This window comes from Lynx canadensis, chromosome B1 (assembly GCF_007474595.2).
Source record: "Lynx canadensis isolate LIC74 chromosome B1, mLynCan4.pri.v2, whole genome shotgun sequence".
NCBI classification, from domain to species: Eukaryota; Metazoa; Chordata; class Mammalia; order Carnivora; family Felidae; genus Lynx; species Lynx canadensis.
Window position 1 is genome coordinate 58,510,022 of NC_044306.2, and position 24,107 is coordinate 58,534,128.

The 24,107-nt window shown below is 38.3% G+C and overlaps 1 protein-coding gene and 1 long non-coding RNA gene across 2 annotated transcripts in view; one reads left to right on the plus strand and one right to left on the minus strand.

Annotated features, from left to right (window-relative positions):
* Nucleotides 1–354: 354 nt before the first annotated feature.
* On the plus strand, nt 355–23,990 carry AADAT (aminoadipate aminotransferase). Its single transcript, XM_030312760.1, has 14 exons — nt 355–421; nt 844–940; nt 1,626–1,794; nt 2,793–2,925; nt 6,839–6,913; nt 11,265–11,474; nt 14,388–14,453; nt 15,779–15,861; nt 16,316–16,412; nt 18,097–18,158; nt 18,430–18,494; nt 19,752–19,858; nt 22,547–22,648; nt 23,605–23,990. Exons 2-14 carry the CDS (start codon nt 874–876, stop codon nt 23,644–23,646), a joined length of 1,278 nt encoding a protein of 425 aa, XP_030168620.1. The 5' UTR covers nt 355–421; nt 844–873; the 3' UTR covers nt 23,647–23,990.
* The window catches only part of LOC115512085, a 32,054-nt gene continuing 29,460 nt past the window's right edge, over nt 21,514–24,107 (minus strand). Inside the window, exon 3 of the long non-coding RNA XR_003968276.1 lies at nt 21,514–21,703. This is a non-coding gene — a long non-coding RNA (uncharacterized LOC115512085). The remainder of the gene's footprint in view (nt 21,704–24,107) is intronic.

Here is a 24,107-nt window from a genome sequence, read left to right on the forward strand (position 1 = left end):
CCTCGAAATACGTTTCAACATTCCACCCTCACTCTCAAATGTTCACATCTGAAAGTTACATTGGAAATCACCTGGGTCGCCTTGGTGACTTCCCGAGATGGTGCCAATACTTATATAATAAAAGGTCAGTATGAAACGCAACAGCGTCCAGGGGCATGAAACGCGCCAGCTGCTCTGCCAGAGAAGGCCAGCCAGGTAACCACCAGCGCAGAAATGTGGGGTGCGTACCAGGCCCAACGCAGTTTAGGAAGCCCGCTGCAATGGATCAAAGCAGCCACCAGATGGTACTCCAGGCTTAGGATCGGGGTGGACTTCCGGCCCTCCCCACCTCCCCCTTCACCCCCACCAGCCCCTCAGCAAGCTCCCAGGAGGGCGTCCAGGCCAACCCCGCCGCTGTCTTGCGGCGACTCCCAGCTACGAGGTCAAGAGGCGGGCTCCCTTTGAATGGACTCAGGCACTGGCCCAGGGGTGCAAGTGCCTCGCGACAGGCCGTTACCCCGCCCGCCCCGCGCAGAGGGCGCTGACCCCAGGCGGGCCGGCGCGCGCGGCGGGCGGCCATAGGCTGCGGCGCTGGGCGGGAGGGGGCGAGGCAGGCCGGGGCGAGGTGGGACCTGCCCCGGCCCCCGCGGTGGGCGGCCGGAGCGCGTGGGGCCCGGGCCCGGGACGGGCAGCGGAGCCTGGATTGCGGTGCGCTGGGCCAGTCTGCCACCCGGCCCAGGCCCGTTAGGGACCCAGACGCTGAGCGCAGTCCCCAGCCGGGGAGTTTCAGCGGCGGGGGGACGACCCAGGTGGTGTTTCCGGAGTTGGGAAGCACTACCTGACGCGGCTATTTTGTTTTTCTAGTTTTCAGCTACCGAAGGTTGGATATCGGACATGAATTACTCACGGTTCCTCACGGCCACGAGCGCAGCGAGAAAGCCTTCTGCCATCCGAATCATGAGTGAGTCCTGGGCTGGCGCCTCTGCTCCGGGGCGGGGGTTGCTGCAGAGACACTAACGGTGGTGCCTAGGGTCCGCGCCAATTGCACCCTTTCATTAAACTGTGAAAGCCTCTGTGAGCCAGGCTCTGCGTGCAAACCTGAAGCAGGCACAGACTTTGTTTTCGGAGAACTCGTGCTGGAACGGAAGGCACCGAATTGGTTATCTCTGCTCCAGTGTAGCAATAGAGAGAGGGGCACAGGCTGTTGTGGGACACGTCCGTGCAAGAGGGAGGGTGTGCTGTCTAGAAAGGCTCTTGCCGGCAACATGAGTAGATGTTGGTTTGGCACAATGTGCAGGTGTGTGCGGAGTTGGGAGGGTCCGGTAAATTGGAGAGAAAGGAGTGAGCCTCGAAGCTTGACAGTCCGGTAGGCGCTAAATGGAGGAGGGTTTTCTGTTATCATGGCCCATTGCTTACCTTCCTGATCCCTACGCCTTCTTAGTTGGACATCTCCAGTCTTTAGTTCCTCCACCAGTGAGGCCGGTCCAGAAGAAGTTATTTTATGTGCTTATTTTCGACTAGCATTCTATCACTAGAAATTGTTCAACTTTACAGTTTTATGGACTATAATGCAATACATCGAGCTATCTCTGTTTATGAAAATCTTCACTGAAAGTGTTTCTTCTTCTCTTCCAAATTTATCATAGCTGAGACATTGAGCAGGGCACCGAAATCGGTCATCTCCTTGGCTACTGGATCACCAAACCCCAACACCTTCCCTTTTAAGACTGCTGTTATCACCGTAGACAATGGAGAGCCCATCCAGTTTAATGAAGAGATGATGAAGAGAGCACTTCAGTATTCTCAGAGTGCTGGGTAGCTATCAATAGATAACATAATTTTGTTGGTTTACTTTCATGAGTAATATTCCAAGGCCCATTGATAAAGTGGTGTGTCTTTTTTAACTGGGTATTCAACAGGTAGGAAGGTTTGGGGTAGAGTTTCCAAAGAATAATTAAGAGTAACAGATGCATTGAATGCTTAACACCCCCTCCGTGACTTCTCCTTGACTTTAAATGATGGGGAGACTCAGAGAAGGCTTCTGAGAGGAAGTACCATTGGAGATGAAACTGAAAAAAAAAAAAGAGAGAGAGACAGAGAGGGAGAGCTAGAGGAAGAAACCTGTTGGGATAAAGGAGGAAAAGGACAATCCAGGAAGAAGCAATTTTAAGTCTGGGGGTAATTTTGTAATAATTAGATTCCCTTAATAGTTGCAGACACCTATGCAGATACTTAGCCCTCAATGCAGAGGTCTTTAATTTCTTAAAACAAAGTTGGAACATACACTTTATGATTTTTCTTAGCTGGTCTTCTTCCAATGATAAAGAGTAATTTATATAGTGTCTACAAATTATACTTCATTAAATTTTCTTTGTTCTGTGATTAAAAAGGACACTTAAATATAGCACATTATGTAAACATGAATTATGTGTAATAGACACATAGGCTTTTCTTTCCATGATACAAAGAACTTGAGATTGAACTTCTAGGTAGCCTATGGAAAATTTCCTAGGATAACAAAGAATTGATGATGCAGTGAGTGCTCTAGTGTAAAAGAGACCAGGCTTTGGAATAAGAAAGATGGAGATTCATATCTTAGCTCATTTAATGTAAGCTGACTAACTTTATGTGAATTTCTTAATCTCAGTCTGTTGCCTTCTACTATAAATAGGGATATTAATATTAGCAAAAAGCATTTGAAGATTTTTAAATTGAATGTATAAAGTGCATAATATAAAGCTACCATCTAATTCTTATCTACTATTATTACAATTTTTAATACTATAAATTTGAAAATACATTTTATGCTGTAGAATCCCCGAGCTGTTGTCCTGGCTAAAACAGTTACAAGTAAAATTGCATAATCCTCCCACCATCAATTATCCAACCAGCCAAGGAAAAATGGACTTATGTGTAACATCTGGCAGCCAAGACGGCCTTTGTAAGGTAAGACTGAAAGGAAAGGGAACCCCACATTAAGAATCATATTTATGTTCAGGGCGCCTGGGTGGCTTCAGCTCAGTCATGATCTTGCAGTTTGTGGGTTCGAGCCCCACATCAGGCCCTGTGCTGACAGCTCAGAGCCTGGAGCCTGCTTCGGATTCTGTGTCTCCCTCTCTCTCTGCCCCTCGCCCACTCTCACTCTGTCTCTCTGTCTCAAAAATAATGTTTCTTTAATGTTAAGAAAAAAAATTTTTTTTTAAAAGAAATATGTTCATAAATACACTCCTCTCTCCTAACCACAAGAGGATCATGTTTTATGAGTTACTGGTAGTCTATCTTTACCTAGAATTTTTTTTTTTCAACGTTTATTTATTTTTGGGACAGAGAGAGTCAGAGCATGAACGGGGGAGGAGCCGAGAGAGAGGGAGACACAGAATCGGAAACAGGCTCCAGGCTCTGAGCCATCAGCCCAGAGCCCGACGCGGGGCTCGAACTCACGGACCGCGAGATCGTGACCTGGCTGAAGTCGGACGCTTAACCGACTGCGCCACCCAGGCGCCCCTATCTTTACCTAGAATTTTAAACATGGAATTTAAAGACATTCACTAACCTGGTTTTTCTTCAGTGTAGATCATGTGGTTAATAACCCATAGCCAGGAGTCATTAAAACAAGATTCCCATGAAGGAAATACTCAACTCCTACCAGAAGCTTAGTGAGCACTGCTTAATTCATTTGGCTCAAAGACTCAGGTTACATTTTGATTTATGTAGTTATGAAATTTCAATATGATTTTTAAATTCTTTAGAGGGGATATCCTGATAGTCCTGAAGTGAAATGTAAATATTTTGCATGGCTGCTTATATAATCATCTGTGTTCACAACTGCTTACATCTGGACTTCTTGGATGTGTGCTTCCCTAGATCTCTATGTATGTCTGTCTCTGACTTATTTCTGGGTTAGTTCTCGTGTTATCTCTCTCTCTCTGTGTCTCTCTTTCTCAGTTATTCCATCTGCCTCTCTCCTGGGTTATAGGAAGTCTATAACCACCATTGGGGGGTTTTCATAATAAAGAGACTGTACCTATGGTTCTCGATTTCATCTGGTTTTTTTTCTTTTCTTTTTCATGAATAATTAGTCCTAAAGATTCTCTACATTCAGTCTTCATATCTAGATTAAAAAGTGCTCTTACTTATCTTAAACCATAGTAGCTTTGTTTTTCTTCTTATGAAAATGTGAAAGCTGTAATCTAGTTAGCTTTAATGAATTTAAAAAAAAATTTTTTTAACATTTATTTATTTTCAAGAGACAGAGAGCAAGGGGGGAGGGGCAGAGAGACAGGGAGACACAGAATCCAAAGCAGGCTCCAGGCTCTGATCTGTCAGCGCAGAGCCGGATGTGAGGCTCAAACCCAGTAACTGTGGGATCATGACCTGAGCTGAAGACGGATGCCCAACCAACTGAGCCACCCAGGCGCCTCAGCTTTAATGAATTTTAATTAAATTATTATTACAGCATGATGTATTGAAGTAATAAGAATATAATTTTTCCTCCCTATTTTTTTATTTAATTGGGGGAAAAGGAAGATTAGCTACTGTTTGAGTGTTTGCTTGAAGAGAAACAATTGTGATTCCATAGACTAATATGAAAAAAGGTCTTTTCAGTTAAATTCTTAGGAAGGTATACTATGAACCTTTTTTTTTCCCAGAAAGATGCTCAAGACAATTTCTTTATCTGTCACAATATCCATCATATCAAAGGAAGATAGCATAGATGGTCAAATACATCAATAACTCACTCATTTACACACACGTTATGATAGAGGCCTTAGTGGGAATCTGGTTTACTATTCCTTCCACTTTGTTCTCCAAGATAGATATCATTTTAGTCACCTGTGTCTCTGTCTGCATCTATTAAACAGTGCCACCAGATAATAAACAGCCCTTCTTTTCATTTAGGTTATTTGATATCCTCATGTCCCCTAATGGACATAGAAAATGTATATAATTAGGTTTTCATTTGACCTATTGACAATGGACATGCCACCCAAGTAATTTGTTTAGTCCTAGGATGTCCTGTAAAGCTGAATCACTTGGAAACTTTATGGAGGTGGATACTGTTTGTCATATAAGGCCAAAACCTCATAAGGAAAAAGGAAAGAGAACATCCTGGGCAAAATCAGGAAACAAAAGTCAATTGTCTATCTCAGTTGATAACGGCCATACTGTTTGTCATGAGATACAGGTTTAAGATGAGGAAGGAGAGGCTTGAACCAAGGATTGTGACACACCACAAGGAAAGAAAAGATGATTCCACGAGTTATGTAAGATTTAGTCATAATAGACCCCCTTTGATTTAGGCTAGAAGTATCTATTGTCTAGGTCATATTGTCTGCAAAATCTCCTAAAATTTGTCAAGCCTATCTTACCTGACCTCTAAATATCCTTTAACATTGTTGATCTTCCCATCCTTTCTGAAACACTCTTCTCTGATTCTCTCAACACCTCACTGGCCCAATTGTCCTGCCTTCTTTGCTGTGTCCCCTTCTACATATCCATCATTTATTAGACTTCAAGGCTCAGTCCTCAAACCTCTTCTCCCCTCAGTCCATATACTTTCCCTGGGTACCTCCATTCACACCCTTGTGCTCATCATAGCTAGTAACTTACATGTTCCTTCCAAATCCATGTTATCCATCTGTCCACTTGGAACTGTGACAGAATGTTTCAAAGGCATCTCAAACCAGAACATACTCATCACCTTGTCCCCCAGAGATGGACAACTTTGTGGTTCTGTTTATCAGTGAATAGCATCACTCCCTCCAGGAGTCAGTCTTCATGGTTCCCCTTCCTCATTCTTCTATAATCCATAATTGTGTTCTCTTGGCATGGATTTTCTAAATACCTCTTCAGTTTTCCTCTCCAATTCCATCGTCACTGTTGGTCAGGCTATATCTGCATCTTTCTCCAGAACTACAGCAAAAACGTTCCAGAGAATCCCAAAATTTCCCAAACTTTCCACATGTGTTCTCACTCGTCTTTTATTCTTTCATATTGTTGCCAGAAATATCTTCCCAATATGCATATCTGATAATGTGACTCCTCCTTCCCAGCCTCTACCTAAAATTCTTACTGGCCTCGTGTGGCTTGAATGCCAACGTGGTATTTCTCTGCCTACTTCTATCAGATCTCACACCACCTTCCTCTTTACGTCCCACTTTAAGCCACAGAATTCTTTCAGTTTCTCAAAATGTACCTATTGTAATCCCCTATACCATCTCATCACTTCCTCAAGGAAGCCTTCCCTGAATGCCTGGAATTCCCTGATTGTCCAAGTCCTCTTTCAGTGAGCCCTTATAGCATTGTGCATCTATAGTTAATAGAACTCACCATTGTTTTTAAGTATACATTTATTTAGTTATTTGATTAGCATCTAGCTTTCCCATTGGACTAGTACCTCCATGAGGATAAAAACCTTGTTGCTCTGCTCATCATTTTGTCTCCATACCATACGCTGGGTTGGCTTAGAGTAAATATTTAGTATATTTTCAAAGAAGGAATAAAAGGAATAAATGAATTTTAGAGTCAAGCTAGTTATCTTACCCTAAAACAGAGGTTGGAAAACTATGCATAGCTTGAAAAACCAAATCTAGGCTTCATCTGACTTTATAAATAGAGTTTTGTTGGAACTCAGCCACACCTATTGGTTTACATATTGTCTTTGGCTGCTTTCTCACTATAGAGGCAGAGATAAATAGTTGTAATGGAGATATTATGGCCCACAAAATATGTACCATCCTGCACTTTACAGAAAATTTGCCAACTCCTACTGTAGAATCCTAATGAGCTCAAAAAAAAAAAAGGGGGCTCTAAGAATTGAAACAATACTATCCAACCTAACCTATGCTTCTTTTGTTAGGTGTTTGAAATGATCATTAATCCTGGAGATAATGTCCTCCTTAATGAACCTGTTTACTCAGGAACACTTCAAGCTGTGAGTACACATTTTTATAAAAGGCAACTCTCTTTCTTATAATACATAAGAAGAAAACATTGTACCTTTAGAATTATCTGTCCACTGAAAAATAAGATAGGAGAATCTTAAATGATATATGTAAAATATATTAAGCGTACCCTCCACTTTATACATTTCTTTTTTACAAAATCTAAATATGTAGGTGCTAAAATTAGGTTGTGCAAAATCACGTCCAGCTTTCTTCATGTTTCACTTGAAATGCAACTTCATTTACAAAACCGTATCTTTCCATTACCATCTTTTATTACCGTATGCCTAAGTATAATCATGTTGTATGTCAATTTAATATAACAGTAAGCCAACATGGTATAATTAGGACTTTCCACTCTAGCATTAAATTAATGGGACTATAATATCCAGAATGAGGAAGCTGGTCATCTGGCTGTACTGTGCACTAATCAGAACACGCCATTGAGAATTAGGTTTGTTTGGGGCACAATACTTAGGATAGCCATGGATTGACTTCTGCATGTCCTCGGGTTAACAGAACTGGAATGAAAGGGTGGAAACTACAGGGAAGCTATTTCAACTCAATGTAATAACTTCCTAGCCATGAGCCTCACCTGGCTCCTGACTGCCTAGGGAGGTAAGGTACTTATTGCCCATCACTGAAGATGTTCAAAGTTACTCTGAACTGTCATTTAACACAAGTGTTAGAAAAGTAACTCTAGCTTAAAATAGGGAAATGAATGAGATGACCTTTATGCTCTGTTGATTCTAATATCATGGATTCTCTCTTTTTCGAGTTTAATACCGTCTTTAAAATTAATACATAAAACAATAATATAGTGTTAATGAAAGGCATATTTTCTCAAAACTTCTAAGTAGGGATAAAATTGATATTATAAAAAATGCTTTTCCTATGAACAACCTGAAAAGGAAATTAAGAAAATAATTCCATTTATAATAATAGCCAAAAGAATAAATATCTGAAATTAAATCTAACAAAGGGAGCAAAGGACTGGCACTTATAAACTATAAAACACTGTTGAAAGAAATTAAAGAAGATCCAAATAAATGGAAATACATCACCTATTCATCAATTGGAAGACTTAATACTGTTTAGATGTCAGTAATACCAAAGCAAACTATAGATTCAACATAGTCCCTGTCAAATTCCAGTAGCCTTTTTTGCAGAAATAGAAAAGCCAATTCTTAAAATCATATGGGATTGGAAGGAACCCAAATGGCCAAAACAATCTTAAAAAAGAACAAAGTTGGAGGATTCCCACTTCCTGATTTCAAAACCAACTTCAAAGCAACAGTAATCAAAATAGTGTGGTAATGGTATAGGGATAGACATATAGACCAATGGAATAGAATTGAGTCCAGAAATAAACCCACACATCTATGGTCAATTTATTTCGGTAAGGGTACCAAACCATTCAATAGAGAAAGAATAGTCTCTTCAGCATATCATGCTGAGACAACTGGATTTCCACATGGAAAAACAGAAATTGGACCCTGACCTCACACCTTATAAAAATTTAACTCAAAATGTATCAAAGACCTAAGTGGAAGAGCTAAAACTATAAAATCTTAGGAGAAAACATACAGGCAAATCTTCATGACCTTTGGTATGGCACTAAATTCTTAGATATGATACCAAAAATGTAGTCAAAAAGAACAAAAAATAGATAAATTGGACTTAATCAAAAATTAAAAACTTGTGGGGTACCTGGGTGGCTCAGTCAGTTAAGCATCCACCTTCAGCTCAGGTCACAATCTCATGGTTCATGGGTTCGAGCCCCACGTTGGGCTCTGCTGACAGCTCAGAGCCTGAAGCCTGCTTTGGATTTTGTGTCTCCCTGTCTCTCTGCTCCTCCCCTGCTTGTGCTCTGTCTCTCTCTCTCTCTCAAAAATAAACATTAAAAAAAATGTTTTTAATTAAAAGCTTTTGCGTATCAAAGGACACTATGAAGAAAGTGACAAGATAGCCTACAGAATGGGAGAAAATATTTGCAAATCATATATCTGATAAGGACTTAATATCCAGAATATGTAAAGACCTCCTGCAACTCAACAACAAAAAAACAAATAACCTAATTTAAAAATGAACAAAGGACTTAAATAGACATCTCTCCAAAGAAGATATACAAGTAGCCAATAAGCACGTGAAAAGTTGCCCACCCTCATTAGTCATTAGAGAAATAGAAATCAAAAACATAGGGAGATACTACCTCACACCTACTAGGACAACTTTTTTTTAATGTAAAATAACAAGTATTGTTGAATATGTGGAGAGATTGGAACGCTTGTACATTGCTTGTGGAAATGTAAATTGGTACAGCCACTGTGGAAAAGTTTGTCAGTTTCTCAAAAAATTAAACGTGGAATTACCATGTGATTGATTAGTTCAAGTCCAAGTATGTGCCCCAAAGAACTGAAAACTGGAGCTCAGATAATTGTACACAAATGTTCAGTGCAGCATTATCCATAATGGCGAAAAGGTAGAAGCAACTCAACTGTACATCAACAAGTGAATGGATAAAGTGTGGCATATACATATGATAGAATATTAGTCAGCCATAAAAAGGAACAAAGTTTTAACACATGCTACAAAATGGATAAAACTTGAGAACATTATGCCAACTGAAAGAAGCCAGAGACAAAAGGACAAATATTGTATTACTCCGCTTATATGTTTCTTATATCTAAAATAGGCAGATTTGCAGACACAGAAAGTTAGTGGTTAGCAGGGCCTGGGGATAGGGAGGAATGGAGAGTGACTGATTAATGAGTACAGAGTTTCTGTTTGGAATGATGAAAAAGTTGGGAAATCAATAGTGATGATGGATGTACACATTGTGAATGTGATTAATGCCATGAATTGTACACTTAAATATGGCTAATATGGCAAAATTTTTGTTGCATACCTATTTACCACGATAAAAACTAAAGTAAAATAATTGCTTTTTCTTAATTACTGGATACTAATTAATAATTACTAAACTCCTTATATAATGCTCATGAATGTAAAACCAATGTCTGTCTATGTAAACACATGCACAAATGTTTTCACCTACCCAAGCAGAAACTGTGTGCCACACTGAGGAAATGTGCAAGTAAGCAATATGTATTTATTTCATGGCCCAATATTAATTTGTTTTATTCATGGTAGATGTGCTTTCTTAGACTAAGAATTTTTAGATTTGTCATAAATTTGTCTGGATTATTCCCACTTAGTACATAATTCCACATTTGACTGCTAAGAGTGTTTGCTTATCCTTTGGAAAACTTTATTTTCTGAGAACCTCACTAAATTATTGTTATTTCCTAAGTTTCAATTTTTTTTTATATTCATCCAAGAATAAGACTCCACAAGATTTTTATAAAATTAGGTCTATAAGCAAGGCCGCTACTCGCCATCTCAGGCTTAGCAGTTGGTGAAATGTGAAATACTTGCACATACCCTGGTAAACTGCTGCCCTCCCTGTACCTCCTCATGCCCATCACTACCCTGGTTCCCCTGGCCCCTCCCCTAAAACCACCCTTAACTTCCCATCATACAGAATTAATGCAGGGGGCCTCCAGGACTCTATTCCAGTCAGATACTGTTTCTGATGTTCCCATGCTATATCACCTGTTAAATATTTTGAATATCACCTCTGCTAGTAACTATTTTAGGTATTAGCATAACAGATGCTTTCTGTTTAACTTGCTTTGTCAAAAAAAAAAGCATTCATTAATAAACATCTACTTTATGAACCAGTTCTAACTATAATTATAAAGATAATTCAGTCAGAAGAGGCTAGGTTATGCTGCATAATGAATGACCCCAATCGCATTGGCTTATGGCTAAAGAGGTTTATTTCGCTTATATATTCCATGTCCACCGAAAGGCAGCCGCAGCTCTATTCTATGTCATCTCCATCCAAAGCCCCAAGCTGACAGAAGCAGTCTCTATCTGGGACACTCCCAGTTTCAGAGCAAGGGGAAAAGAGAAATAAAGAACCACAAGCTGGGATTTTAAAGCTTCTGCTTGGAAGAAACATACATCACTTCTGCTCACAATTTATCAGCCAGAGCAAGACATAGGACTGGTCAATCCTGACACAGAAGAGCAAGGAAGTATACTCCTTCCTCTGGAAACTGGCAGGGGATATTGTCGAACAATAATGGAATCTACCCCAGGGCAACGATAAAATGAGAATATACAACATCAACCTTTGTAGCATAGAGCTGAGTGCAGATTTATATGTTTAAGGGTCTAAATGGTAACATTCTTGGTTAGTATAAGAAGAACCATTGATGACACATTTTGTAATCATGTCTGAACTTGGGCTTTCCTTTTTTTTGTGCTCAACAGCTAATGCCACTGGGCTGCAACATTATTAATGTTTCCAGTGATGAATATGGTATTATTCCAGGCTCCCTCAAAGAAGTACTTTCCAAATGGAAACCAGAAGACTCAAAAAACCCCAAGAGAAACACCCCCAAATTTCTTTACACTGTCCCAAACGGCAACAACCCTACTGGAAACTCATTAACAACTAACCGCAAGAAGGAAATCTATGAGGTATTTTAAAAGAAGGTGTATGTGGCCATGTTCTTGTTTATTTTCAACGTTTGAGAAGAGTACTGTGCAAGCTCTCTTATTAGCCTCTTGCTTACAAGGAAAATAGCTTTTAATAAAAGGAAGTCCTCTATGCCAAGGGCTCTAATAAATTTAAACACAAGAAATTACTCCATCCTTTGTTAACTATGAGATTTTTCTTTTCCTTTAATAGATTATTTTCATATAAAAGGAAATAGTACTTTTGACCCGATATTAAATTTTAGGAAGTTATTTAATATTTGACCGCAAGTTTGATTTTCATTATTTTATATTTATATTTTCAACTTGTCAATTTTCTTTCCTACTCCTTATCATTTCAGGTTACAAAGAAATTCTTTAAAAATGAAAGGAATGCTCCTTTTGTAAAGTCTCTTTTAGGTACCTGACTATGATGCCTAAGCTTCCACTATAAACATTTTTTTAAAAAATCAAACACAGGGGTGCCTGGGTGGCTCAGTCAGTTAAGTGTCCAACTTCGGCTCAGGTCATGATCTCCTGGTTCATAGTTCAAGCCCCACGTCAGGCTCTGTACTGACAGCTCAGAGCCTGGAGCCTACTTCAGATTCTGTGTCTCCCTCTCTCTCTGCCCCTTCCCTAATCTCTCTCTCTCTCTCTCTAAAAATAAATAAACATTAAAAAAAATTTTTTTAGGTGTGTCTGGTGGTGGCTCAGTCAGTTAAGCGTCTGACTTCGGCTCAGGTCATAATCTCGCAGTTTGTGAGTTCGAGCCCCGCATAGGGCTCTGTGCTAACAGCTCAGAGCCTGGAGCCTCCTTCAGATTCTGTGTCTCCTCCTCTCTCTGCCCCTCCCATGCTTATGCTCTGTCTCTCTCTGTCTCTCAATAATAAATAAATGTTAAAAAATTTTTTTTAATAAATAAAATTTTAAAAAATTTTAAATATCACACACATACCTAGCTATACAAAAATCTTTGAAAAATAAGAGAAGTATGCCTTTTGTAAAGTCTCTTTTATGTACCTGACTGTGTTCCCTAGATTTTTAGCTACAAATAGCTTTTATTTATTTATTTTTAATTTTTTTTTAATGTTTATTTATTTTTGACAGAGAGAGAGACAGAGCATGAGTGGGGGACGGGCAGAGAGAGAGGAAGACAGAATCTGAAACAGCCTCCAGGCTCTGAGCTGTCAGCACAGAGCTGGACGTGGGGCTTGAACTCACAGACCACGAGATCAGGACCTGAGCTGAAGTTGGATGCTCAACCGACTGAGCCACCCAGGTGTCCCAGCTAATAAGTTCCAAATAAGGGGTACCAGGGTGGCTCAGTTGGCTAAGTGTCTGACTTTGGCTCAGGTCATGATTTCACATTTCATGGGTTTGAGCCCCACATCAGGCTCTGTGCTAACAGCTCAGAGTCTGGAGCCTGTTTCGCATTCTGTGTGTCCCTCTCTCTCTGCTCCTCCCCAGCTCATGCTCTGTCTCTCTGTCTCAAAAATAAAAATAAATGTAAAAAAAAAATGTTTTTAAATAAGTACCAAAGTCATATTAAACTGTATAGACTGTACAGTGGAATCATAAAGAAAGCTTTCAAACAGTTTCTTTCACTCATTTATATATATATTTTTGAAGTATTGTCTTATTTTTCACGCATTCCACAGTTCTGTCCTGAGTTCTCTTCTTATTTACGTATTACTCCCAGATAGTCTCATCCAGTTGTATGGCCGAAAATTTCATTCTATATCATAGAAACGCCTTTCCCCTGAACGCCAGACTTCTGTATCCAACTTCTCCATCCAATTTATGTTTCCAACATCCAACATAAGTGTCTAATAGGCATTTCCAACCTACCATGACCTAACAGAACTCTTGATTTAGTGCAGCCACACCCCAACCTCCAAGTCACACCCCTAACATTCTCCATCTCCATAAATAGTGCCACCATAAACAATCACCTTTTATTCTTCTCTTTCCCTTCTCTCCTTTCCCAACTGTGGACTCCACCACCAATGGATCCAAATCCACCTGTTTCTCTCTTCTCCCCTTAGTCCCACCATCTTCCCAGCCACCACCTTCCCTCACTGGTCTGCTAGTATGGTTTCCTCACTGGACCCCTGCTGCATTCCAGTTTTGATCCTCAACCAATTATTCTTCACACAGCAACCAGGCATATATGTCGTTCCCCTGCTGAAATATAAATGTAAAGCCTGTCTCATGGTCTTCCTGTTTACAGTCCTCTTGTGACTTCCCCTTGCAATTAAAATAAAATCCAAATTCCTTCATCTGCCTCCCAAAGCTATGTGACCTGGTAGTCTCTTCTCAGGCCTTGTCATTTATTATCACCTTCTTGCTGCAGCCCCCTGGCTTTCTTTCCATCCCTTAAACATGTCAAGTTTTTTTTTTCTTTTTTTTCCCCCCACCCAAGGGCTTTTGGTCTCACTCATCCCTCAGCTTAGAATCTTCCTTGATATTTGCACAACTGGCTCCATCCTGTGATTCTGAGCTCTTGCGTAACCTTGTCAGAACAGGTTTCCCAATAATTCACTCTGAAATAGCTACCCTATCTCTCTCTCTTCCTCTCTCTTTCTCTCTCTCTCTCTGCCCCCACCCCCCACTCAATATCACCCTGCTTAATGTTCTCCCTAGTCCCTAAAACCTCTCATCTGTATTTCTTCTCTTCGTTATCCATGGTCTTATGTATATCATCTTTCCCAGAACTTGGAATGTAAGTTCCATGTGAACGAGAGGCCTCAGTGCCTTGTTCATCCCTCTGTCTTCATTATCTACAACAATAAGTACTCAGTAGTTTCTTGGATGGATGGATGGATGGATGGATGGATGGATGGATACAAAGAATTATGATTCCAGTCAGCTTAGACAGTTCTTAAGAATTAAATATATGACTTTAACCTTTTTTAGCTTGCAAGAAAATATGATTTCCTCATAATAGAAGATGATCCTTACTATTTTCTCCAGTTCAACAAGGTAAGTGGTGATATGAATTTATTTCACAATTGGAAGGTAAGTTGTAAGTTATTACACTGATTTGATTTTAGCCTGGCTGCTGAGTCAGAGCTAATCTATCTTTATGTGGAAATTAAATAAAATTATTAGTAATTTGCTACCACTTCAATCTTAAATCTTTCAGTTTTATCACAGAATTGGTATCTCTCGTGTCTGGCATTACTGCTCTTTCCAGAAATAGACTTACCTTTAAAATAGTAGCTAGCTCTCTATACCACGCATTTGGGCAAACAGTAAATCAGGGCTGATGGTCTTCTTGAACTCCAAATTCTAGTTCATAGCTTTTTAAACATCATACAAGGGATATGAGGTAGGTTTCATTTGGGATATGAACTAGTTTCTTGGCAGTGGCTGACTAGAATGATGTCTGCAAAGGAATGGGAAGCTGCACCCACACTGAAAGAGAAAGAGGGTCATGCCCAATTAGTGATGTCCATTATGGACATAGGAAAAGGCATTACTGGCAGCATGCCACATATTTTCCATCCCTGTCCTGAAGGCCTGGATTCTACCTGCAGAATAATGGGTTTTTAGATTCTTTTCCACTATATATGCGTGCAACTTTTCATGATCATGCTCTCCTAATAGATAGCAGCGGTGGTACAGACTCCCAGTGCCTGATTCTTCAAAATCAAACACTATATTTGCTCTCATGTCTGCAGAGAACATATACTTGCATTCAATGCTCCCTTAAAATCTGCTGGAAAGAAACCAAAACTCTTGATTTTTCTATATAGCTTGCTGAATACCACATCTACCTACCTATTCTTTACCTCAACATGACCGGGCCCCTTTTCTTGTATGCATCTACATTGAAGTCAATGTTGCAGATTGACTAAATTTCTCATCTTGTTTTATCTCTCTAGCTGTTCTAAGGATCATTCTCTCTCTAGATAATCCTGACTGCTGCTGGCCCTCTTCATTTTGATCTAATCCAGACAAATTTTTCTTGAATCCTTCCTCAAAATCTGCTGATCCTGGATGTCAACCTTTGAGGCTAGCAGGGCCTATTTGAGGTGTCCCTAAATTCATAATAATAGCATCTTAAGCAAATGAATAAACCCTTCTGTGTGTTTCTGGCAGAAAAGCCATGAAGAAAGACAGGTACTAATAAAAGAACGTGCATCTCTGTTTCTTATTCCATTTTAAAGGGTTGAGATTAAGGTAACAGAAAAGATGGCTGTGTCCCTATCCAAACCTATGCCCTGTCCATTCTCTACACAAAATAATTATACAGTCACTAACAGAGTTCTCAAGCTAACAATATGTATTTTTTCCATTTCAAGTCCTGGTCACCAACATTTCTTTCCATGGACGTTGATGGGCGTGTCATCAGAGCTGACTCTTTTTCAAAAGTCCTCTCCTCTGGGTAAGCCCTTGTGTCTCAACTTATGGCCAGATCTAAAAAAGATAGACTGCACCTGAGTGTCTTTTAGTCCAAATAATTCTCATTTGAGATACTTGTATTCCCCTTACCTTAAAGCATCAGTTTGATTATTAATATATGCCTTTTCTTTCTTTATTCATCTCCAGAAATCAAAGGTACGTGGGCATTAATCTAAAGTTGTAGTGGGACTGGTCAGGTTTTGGGTTTCACATATGAAAGAACACACTTCAAAATACTTGGTCAGATTTGCATTGTATCTTTAATGTAGTCTTAAATTTGTATTTTAAATAACAAGTAGTTAGTTTTATTAGAACGTTTTCGTGGTCTAGACCCATTTGTCCCCAGGTTACAACTGTCTTCCTAATGAAGGCAGTAAAGTGACATGTAATATTTGTTAATACAGGATTGGTTTTGCACCTTTTTTCTTTTTGTGCAGGTTGAGACTAGGGTTTATAACTGGTCCAAAACCCTTGATAGAGAGAGTTGTCTTACACACACAAGTTTCAACTATGCACCCCAGCACTTTTACACAGGTAAGAACAATTTCAGAAATAGGTTTTTTTTTTTTAAACAATCAGAATAGAAAATAGATATTAGCAAGTAAGACTGAGTTAAGGTGGCAGGGAGTAAGTCACTGATACTGAATCTCTAGTTCCAATATGGACTGAATTAGAAGATCAGATACCACAGATGTTTACTCTAAAAGGCAAATCAGGAGTGCCTGGGTGTCTCAGTCAGTTTAGTGTCCAACTCTTGCTCTTGGCTCAGGTCATGATCTCATAGTTAGTGGGTTCAAGCCCCACGTTGGGCTCTGCACTGACAGGGTGGAGCCTGCCTGGAATTCTCTCTGCCTCTACCCCACTCATGTACTATCTCTCTCTCTCAAAATAAATAAACTTTTAAAAAATGTTTTTAATAAATAAAAGGCAAATAAGAATTGAATTGACCTGGTGTTTGCCGTGTAGACCAAACTCCTTGCAGGTCATGGTGTCTTAGTCATCTTGTGTCCCTAGCATCTACCCCAGGAACGCCATAAAAACTTTGTTGAACTTGAAGAAAATGGAAGTGGCCTTACTGAAGTAATATAACTTTAGCTTCATTGTCTTGGAATCCATATTGAGCACAAGGATTCCAAACCTATTTAGGAACTTCTTGTTTGCCTTCATTGCACACGTGCTAACCTCCCCTAAAGACACTGGTTGTAATGCATTTTAGTTTAATAATAAAGTAAAATTTATTTTGGAGAATGTATAAATTTCCTCACAAGCTTTGAGAAATTGTTGGATCCATCCCTAATGCAATCTTTAGAATCAGTACTTAATCTTAGGTAGAATTGCTACCTAAGAACTCAAAATGAATAGAACGGTATACTAAGACCAGGACACTTGTTTGATATTGTACATTCCATAAAGAACACATCCCCATTTTTATCAAGTTGGGGTTTTTTCCCATATTTTTTGTCTGTGTTATCTACAAAACTTCACTATCCATCTATGGCATTAAAGCTTTCATATATAGAAAAATCACTGAGAACCTTATATAACTATATATCTACTATATATTTTTTATATTTAGAGAAGCAATACAGTATGGTAATTAATGGCATGGATCTGGAGCTAGACTGCCTAACTTGAATCCAGGCTGTGTCTGTGACCAGCTGTGTGACCCCAGGAAAGTTCACCTAACCCTTGGGCCTTGGTTTCCTCACCAGTAAAGTAGAAATAATAGCCTAATTGGGGTATTATGAAGATTAAATTATCTACATATGTAAATATATTGTAATAGTTTCTGGCATAGAGCAATATAAATATTTGTTATTGTCATTGTTATTAATTCACATTTATTTTATTATTTTCTTCTTTTTTAAGCTTTATTTATTTTTGAGGGAGAGACAGAGCATGAGTGGGGGAGGAGCAGAGAGAGGGAGATGCAGAATCTGAAGCAGGCTCCAGGCTCTGAGTTGTCAGCACAGAGCTCGACGTAGGGCTCGAACTCACAAACGAACTCATGAACCATAAGATCATGACCTGAGCCGAAGTCGACGCTTAACCGACTGAGCCACCCAGGCGCCCCTAATTTACATTTATTTTAAATCACTATGTAAAGCTGGTTCAGCTTGTTATATTTTTTTGTGGTTTACAGGTAATCAAGAGTGATTTGCTTTGATGTCACTTTTTAGAGGGTGAACCATGACATTTGTTGTCTTATCTCTTTTAGCTTCTAGTATCACAGCTTCTACACCAATGGGGAGAAGAAGGTTTCCTGGCTCATGTAGAGAGGTATTGCAATTTAGGTTCCAAATTTTACATAGAAATGTAATTCTTTCTGTTCATTTTCATTTTTGAATTATTCCAAAATAACGGGAGAAAAATGCAATGGTACAAAGCTTACCAGCAGACAGGTAAACAAACATGCTGTGTTCCCATTTCAAGTATTCAACATTTTAAACAAGGTGGAAAACAGATTCCTATAGACTGGACTCCAGAGCCTTTGGGTTTCTTCAATCAAGCATGTATTTAACACATGCTTTTCATTGTTTGTTTCTTCCAGGGTTACTGATTTCTATAGGAAGCAGAAGGATGCATTACTGGAAGCTGCAGACAAATGGTTAAGTGGTGAGTGGAACATATATCCTGTCCTGTGGTAGACACTAGCACTTTTATGAGTGGGGAATAAACACCGCATAGTGACTGATAATAAACCTGGGAGAAAAGAAATAAGAGTCCAGAAGTATTCTTGCCAAGAAATGGTGCCCTGTAAGTAGTCTCAAAAGTAACAATCTCCAAACCCTGGCACTGTTCTACCTATCTCTACATTACCTGTCCGCTGCGAAGAGCTTGTGTTTTAAAGGGAGAAAAAAGGACCTTTTAGTCTAAAAACCCATCAGCAATAACTTAAAGCTAAATGATGCCAATACTCAAAAGGTTTTAGAGTTACTTCAGAATTTCCCGCAAACAGCTGAGGAATTGTCAAACAACAGTATACTCCTTTTCTAATCAGACTGTATAAAAACAAAATAGTACATTCTAAGGCAGTTCTCTCATTACAGATTACTTGCATTCTAATCGTTAACCTCATTTATCTAATATTGTCTATTGCTAATGTGATTGCAGGATGGTTTAGATTTAATTTTCTACTAATGAATTACATGGTTTTAATTACATCATTAAAAAAGCCTTCAGTATGATTAACAGTAAACAAAAAAAAAACAGTTCCTTATTTCTGTCATATCTTGTTTCTTGTAAGCTCTTGGCAAATACAGAATTGTCTTTTTGATAAGAGTACTATCCTACCACTTTGTATAATGGAGTTAAAGAAAAGGTTTGATTCAAAAGCGACTTTTAAAAAAAGATAATTAAAATCAAAATAATTATCCTTCCTTCTTGGTTTCTCTATCCTAATACTCAATGAAACTTAAAGCCTACAAATGCATGTGGTCTTGAATTTCAGGAACTTCTTTTCATAATTAATTACATTCTGATAAAAACTCTAATCCATTGGACTTCAAAACTATTACATAAAAGATAGGATTTATTGAAGCACTGGAATAATGTAGGAGTTAAGGAATCTCCTAAATTTGAAAGAGCCACATTTGGCTTCTGTATGGTTCTAATTACGGGAAGTAGACATAGGCCATAGACTCCTCACACAACCCTAAGACTGACTACAATTAGAAATATATACTCATGTATATATCTCCCTCTATACCTTCACCACCTCTCTTATTTGTGAAATAAACTCAGAACATCAATTGTCAGGACTCATAAAATTCTATGTTTTAAGACAGTTATTGCCATTGCATCATTAAGTAACAGATTTGACATCATCAAAACTGGCTTTAGCAGATATTTATTCTCTTCTTTGGTTTGTAGGTTTGGCAGAATGGCATGTTCCTACTGCGGGAATGTTTTTATGGCTTAAAATTAAGGGCATTTATGATGTAAAACAACTGATTGAAGAAAAAGCCATTAAGAAAGAGGTAAAAGGGGAAAAGAGTTGTACTTTTTCTTTATTTTTTTTTCAACGTTTTTTATTTATTTTTGGGACAGAGAGAGACAGAGCATGAACGGGGGAGGGGCAGAGAGAGAGGGAGACACAGAATCGGAAACAGGCTCCAGGCTCTGAACCATCAGCCCAGAGCCCGATGCGGGGCTCGAACTCACGGACCGCGAGATCGTGACCTGACTGAAGTCAGACGCTTAACCGACTGCGCCACCCAGGCGCCCCATCTTTAACATGACTTCTTACTTAAAATAAAGGTTGCCCTCCACTCCAACCCATAATATTTTAATATCAGATGTCACCTCCTATCTCTTGATCTCATGTCTCTAGTAATATTATTAAAATCATAATAGATTTTTGAGTCACATAATTATTCTTCTGGTCTACATTAATAATAATATGGTCATCCCAGCTACTGGTTAGTTTAGTAGCTAAGAGCAGAGGGATTTTTTTTTCCTTATTAAGAAAGTAAAACACACTCATGGCAGCAAACTTGGAAAATACATAAAAGAATAATGAAAATTTTTTAAATAGCCTACCCCAATTTTGTGACCATTTGTAATATATTTTCTTGAAGGGCTTGTCTAAATCTAGTATTTTGGCTGTGCAATTATTTTCCATTGTCAAAATTACACAGAAAAGTTTGTATCTTGTTATTTCCACTTAAAATCAGACTATAAGGACTTCTAGGTTTTTTGTTTTTTGGGGGTTTGTTTCTGATTTTGTACTTAAACCTACTTAGTTATCATTCGGGGGCATTGATTAAGGTGAAAAATCTAAATATTTTCAAAATTTTTACCTAATAAGGTATCTTTTCTCCGTGAATTAATTCTTTTATCACATTTGCCAGTCTTTGTAAACACTAAGATCTGTTTCTAGGATCACTTTTGTCTTGAAGCAGGAAGTACAAGCAAACAGATTGTGTTAATGCTGGCACAGGACCACGCTAGTGCCTGAGACAGGTGGTGGTCTGGACGTTGAAAAACTCACGTCCAGAGAGTAGACGTGGAAGCCAACTACCCAGACTTCAAGTCAGACATCCTCTCTAACCATCTTACTTGAGGACAAGGCTCATCTTTATTCATTGTTCTAATCCTACTAATTCTACATACTAAGTACTTAACAAGTACTGACTTGTTTCAAAGAAATACATTTTAGTATAATAAACCAGTTTTATGTCTCCTTTGCTTTTCTGCCAATGCCATTATCATCAAGAACATTTGATAAGTGGCTATTTATTTGTATGTATCTCTGAGCTGGGTGCTAAGGATATAGACCTCAGACTTTCTTGTAGTTTTTTCAGTGTTCTCCATTTATCCCATTTATCCTGTTGCATGTAACCTTTTCTTTTTCTAAATAATCTCTAACTTTACAATCTCAACCTTAGCCCAATCCTGGTCATCTTGTAAAGGGATTATTACTACTCCCACCTTCTCTTACGGCCCCTTGCTTGTAATACATCCCCAAACTTTTCCACTATATTGGGAGAAATGATGGTTTTCATTTTACTGTTATTCAGGACACAGAAACCCATCTTCTGCCTTGAAATCTCTTCCCCAAAATGGGCCAAACCATGTCACTCCCAACTCATCTTACTTTAGCAGACAGTGCCCAGATTTTTACCATGTAATAATCCTTTTGAATATCATGATTGTATTAGACAACATTCTCAAAGACTTAACGCAATCAAAGTTTATTTCTGACTCACATAAAACTTTTAAAGATGTGATCTGCAGGCAACTCTGTCCAAACAGTGAATCAGAGACTGTAGTTCCTTCCTTCTTGTTGCTCTTCAGTCTTCAACCCATGGATTACACAATGGCTACAAAATGGAAAGAGCATGATGGATCACACATGGAGAGATTTTTATGGGGAAGGCCTAGAAATGGCATGTATCCCTTCACATCCATTGGCCAAGATTTGGTCATATAGCCACATATAACTGGAAAGAAGCTGGGGAACAGAATATATTTCTATACCCAGGAAACAGAGGAAATGGAGTTCACAGTCCGTGAGCCAACTGCCATGGTGCTCACATCAAGAATACCACTTGTTCCCACCACTCTGTCTTGACACACTTACATAATATTTTTTAGTCATTCACTTCATTAAATTTTTTACCTCCTTCTTTGGCCAGACCAATTTCTTCCCATCTCAAGGCCTTTACACTATCTTCTCCCTAAAATACTCTTCCCCCACTTTTTGCTCAGCCAACTACTACTTATCTTTCAAGTTCCGGCTTAAAAGTTACTTCCAAATTTGATAACTTAAAAATGGTCTTTCATTGTTTGAATTTATATTACTTTTCTAGTTGGTTAAACATTTATTCATGTTTATTACTATTTCTATTTCTTTTATAAGCTGTACTTTGCCCATCAAAGCTCGAATTTTAGTGTTTTTCTTCTTAGTTTCTTTGTATTCTTTATATGGAGAAGAGGTAGCATTTGCCATATTTCTTATAAACATTTTTCCAGTTTGTGTGCTATTTTATTTATTATAGGACATACAGAATTTTTATATAAAATGATTTTTCTCATGATTTTCTTAAGTTTTTTTCAAATGTAAAAAGTCTTTACCCACTCTGAGATTAGATCTACCTATATTTCCTTTAGTTTTTTTTTTTTGTTTTAATGGTCATTCACTTGTTTTCCACAAACTCTCTTAGATATTAATGCTTCCTGGAAATGTTTTCTACACTGATACCTCAGCACCTAGCCCTTACTTTAGAGTGTCCTTCTCTTCAGCTTCTCCAGAACAAATGGATATGGTGAGCACAATATTCTTTTCATAATAACACTAGATATCAATTCCACTTTTTTGGTGCTTGTGTTCATTTTGTGAGTTATAACATTATTTAATGTCTTCTTGGGTTTCTCAACAACAGGTATCAGTTAAAAAGTCATGAATTACTATTAAAAGACACACTTTAACAGTCATAAATAGACAAATTCACGAGACCAAGTTGTAGTTAAATTTCCTTGTCTTCGTGAATAGTTTTCAGACTTGATGAACAGTGTGTGCAGATTATTAACATGTTATGAAGAAAATTTCTTTCCTTCCTTCATGGAATTAACATGAGTCAACAGTACAAATTCATGAAAGCCATCAGTCTCTTTCTCTGAAGAAAAATGTATCAGCAAGGGTCAAATACAATGATATTAAATTCATCACAAGTCTGGGTTTAGCCAAAATAACAAGAAGCAAAGAAATGAGTTCCTAAGGACTGTGTGTTTGGGAGTCCAATTAGAAGAGCCCTGATTGAACAGTACCCTTAACCTTGAGAGAAGAGTCTGTACTTGCCCTTGCAGATGCATTGGTTCTTGGTGTGTTCTTTATTTACTTGCTTTCTCATGTCGCTAAATATACTTTTCAGAAGTTATGTCTGCTTTAACATATGAATAGAGTTAGACAATTGAAACAATATATAACGTATGTTCAGGTGAGAGATCATATGAAAAAGTAATTAGTGTTGTGGAGAAAATGGAAAATAATGATCTTGAGGGCTATAAGAATACACAAAAATCCTGGAACTCTGACAAGCTTATATCTACATGTATTAGTGGACATTGCTGGCATCCTACCCTGATAAAGCTGATGTTAAATTTGACTTTCCATTGCTTCACTTCAACCTAAGATACTCTTTGTGTGAACTTTTTAAATTATCACAGACTTTTCCTAAGTAGCAGCCTAATTTCATTAATTCTTATCTCTTTCCTTTTTTAGGCCTTCCAGAGATTATCCCAAATTATTAAAGAATCTTTATGAAGAAATATTTATAGTACTCATGGATTTTTCAGATAAATTATTTTTATGATTTAGCAGGAAGAAATGATCGTTGGCATTAGATTTACAGGTTAGATTTCATCAAACATGTCATATCTGTAGTAATTTAACTAGATGACTTTTAAAGTGCCCTTAAATTCATCAGATTGCCAAAATATATTTATAATCTACTTATACCTTTTGATAAATATTCAGCTTGAAAATTATTTTTATCCTGGATTTTATTGTAAAGAACTCTAGCTGCTCTATGGTTTCCCATAAATTTTCCTTGAAACTTAACATTTTACAGTAAATTATTTTGAAAATGTAAGAAAATAAATTCAAAATGGTATATAATGTGAACTCTTTCTATTTTTAGGAAAATTTAATGAAAGCTTGTTGCAAAAATTGTTAGGATCTGTCCATTGTAAATGATTTTCAGTAAGAGGACTAGAGACATTATG